The 1,720-nt window shown below is 38.5% G+C and overlaps 1 protein-coding gene across 1 annotated transcript in view; it reads left to right on the top strand.

Moving 5' to 3' along the window:
• Positions 1 to 1,720, top strand: part of LOC107089636 (CD82 antigen-like) — a gene marked incomplete at its 5' end in the record, with an annotated part of 17,196 nt that overhangs the window by 13,121 nt on the left and 2,355 nt on the right. Inside the window, one exon of the mRNA XM_015382533.1 lies at positions 1,578 to 1,661. Within this exon, the coding sequence (XP_015238019.1) occupies positions 1,578 to 1,661 (84 nt within the window). The remainder of the gene's footprint in view (positions 1 to 1,577; positions 1,662 to 1,720) is intronic.

Genomic DNA, 1,720 nt, shown 5'->3' with positions numbered 1-1,720 from the left:
GTTTCTCTGCTTGTTCAGTTGAGAATGGCAGTAAAAGAATGACGAGGTTCCAAGCCATCTAGTTGGTAATCATAATGATAAAAATGATATACAGTAGGAGCCATTCAAAACTTCCCCATTTTCCCTGATGGATCCTTGGCTGCTCCCCTGCAATTCCTTTTTAAACATCCGTATTTTTACCAAAATATTCTTTCTGTCATGATTTGTGGACATTAAGATCTAAAGAGAAGCATCATATCCTGGTCAGACCCTGTAATTCAGTGAAAGGGTGGAGTCAGAGTAAAAAACATGCAATAGGGGGTCACTTCAGTAGCTGAGAGTTGGAGGGATGTGGGCTGCCATTCGGCTGCCGTTTGACTGGGAAGGGGCCATTTTGAATGGCTGCTACTGTAACATTGAATAATATTTTTAGAGCACTTTACATTAGTTGCTTAACTTTAAGTGCTACAAACAAAAGCAAAAAAAGTACAAAAAGCTTTCCCTCTTAAAAAAAAAAATCCATGCATTTAATTTAGATTTTTATTGCAACCAACACAAAGAAGTTGAAAAAAGTGATTTTATTTTTGGTTTACAAAAAATGTAATTAATTTGGAGTATTAGGTTTTATTTTATCCATTTCTAAATCAAACGTAGGGTAAAATTTGTCCTCTGTACAAATTCAATCAATACAAACAAAAGCAAAAAAAGTAAATGATGAAAATAACCACATTTCAATATAGAAAAAATTTAATACACAAAGACATAAGAAAGTTTTCTTTTTCTGGACTTATGTTGATTATATGTAAACATCTGACTGGTTCTGGAGACACTGTCACTCTTCTTATTAAGAGCCAAATGGTAAATGAGAGAGTTCTTCATATCTTTCTTTTTTTTGTACCATACAACGATTTCAAATATTGAATTTATAAAATGAGATAATAAGTGTACTGGTCTATACCTGGCTTGTCCAAAGTCGGCCCTCTAGTTTTAGAGCTTTTCCTGCTTCAGCACAGCTGATTTCCACTGATTGAGAGGCTTTTGCTGAACAGCAGTCATCAGAATCAGCTGAGCTGAAGCCGATAAACATTGAAAACCTGTCGGACAGCGGCCCCTGAGGACCGACTTTAGACTTGCTGGTTTTAAACTCTGAATAAACCTACTTTCCATTCAGTTTTTTCTGTTTCTTCTTCTTTTTTTAATCTTTCCTGGGAGGTTTCAGCAGACCTCATGCCTTAAATCATCACATCTCTTGGCTTGCTGTGTATTACCAGCTGCCTGCAGCATTTCAGTAGAACAAAATCAGCTCAGGAAACTCTGACCACTGCGACAAGCTGTTTATACTGTGCAATCTGTTAAACACCAGGAATCCTCTACAGTTCTGTTGTTTGGTCTGCATGTTTCAGAAAGGTTACAGTTTCTGCCAGAGCTCAGCTTAGCCCCCTGTTTTTCTTTCCCCCCACAGACTTGATCCAAAGCCAACTATTCTGCTTTTTTAAAAGCCTCTGAGCATGTCCGGCTGTGATCGCACTGCCATTCCTTTCCCTGCATGTCACCCCCCTCCTCATGAACTTCCTAACGCTTTCGGTTGTCTCTCGTAGGGTTGCATGACCAGCGTGGAGAAATGGCTGATGGATAATTGTGGAATAATTCTGGGGATCTGTGTCGGTGTGGCCGTGGTCGAGGTAGGAGATTCATTTCTTCCTAGTTCAGACTTTTTATATAATGTGCATTACTTTATAAA

This window comes from Cyprinodon variegatus, unplaced genomic scaffold (genome assembly GCF_000732505.1).
Source record: "Cyprinodon variegatus isolate N-32 unplaced genomic scaffold, C_variegatus-1.0 Scaffold259, whole genome shotgun sequence".
In the NCBI taxonomy this organism is placed as follows: domain Eukaryota; kingdom Metazoa; phylum Chordata; class Actinopteri; order Cyprinodontiformes; family Cyprinodontidae; genus Cyprinodon; species Cyprinodon variegatus.
Note: the sequence above shows the minus strand (reverse complement) of the source record. Positions and strands in the feature narration are given on the sequence as shown.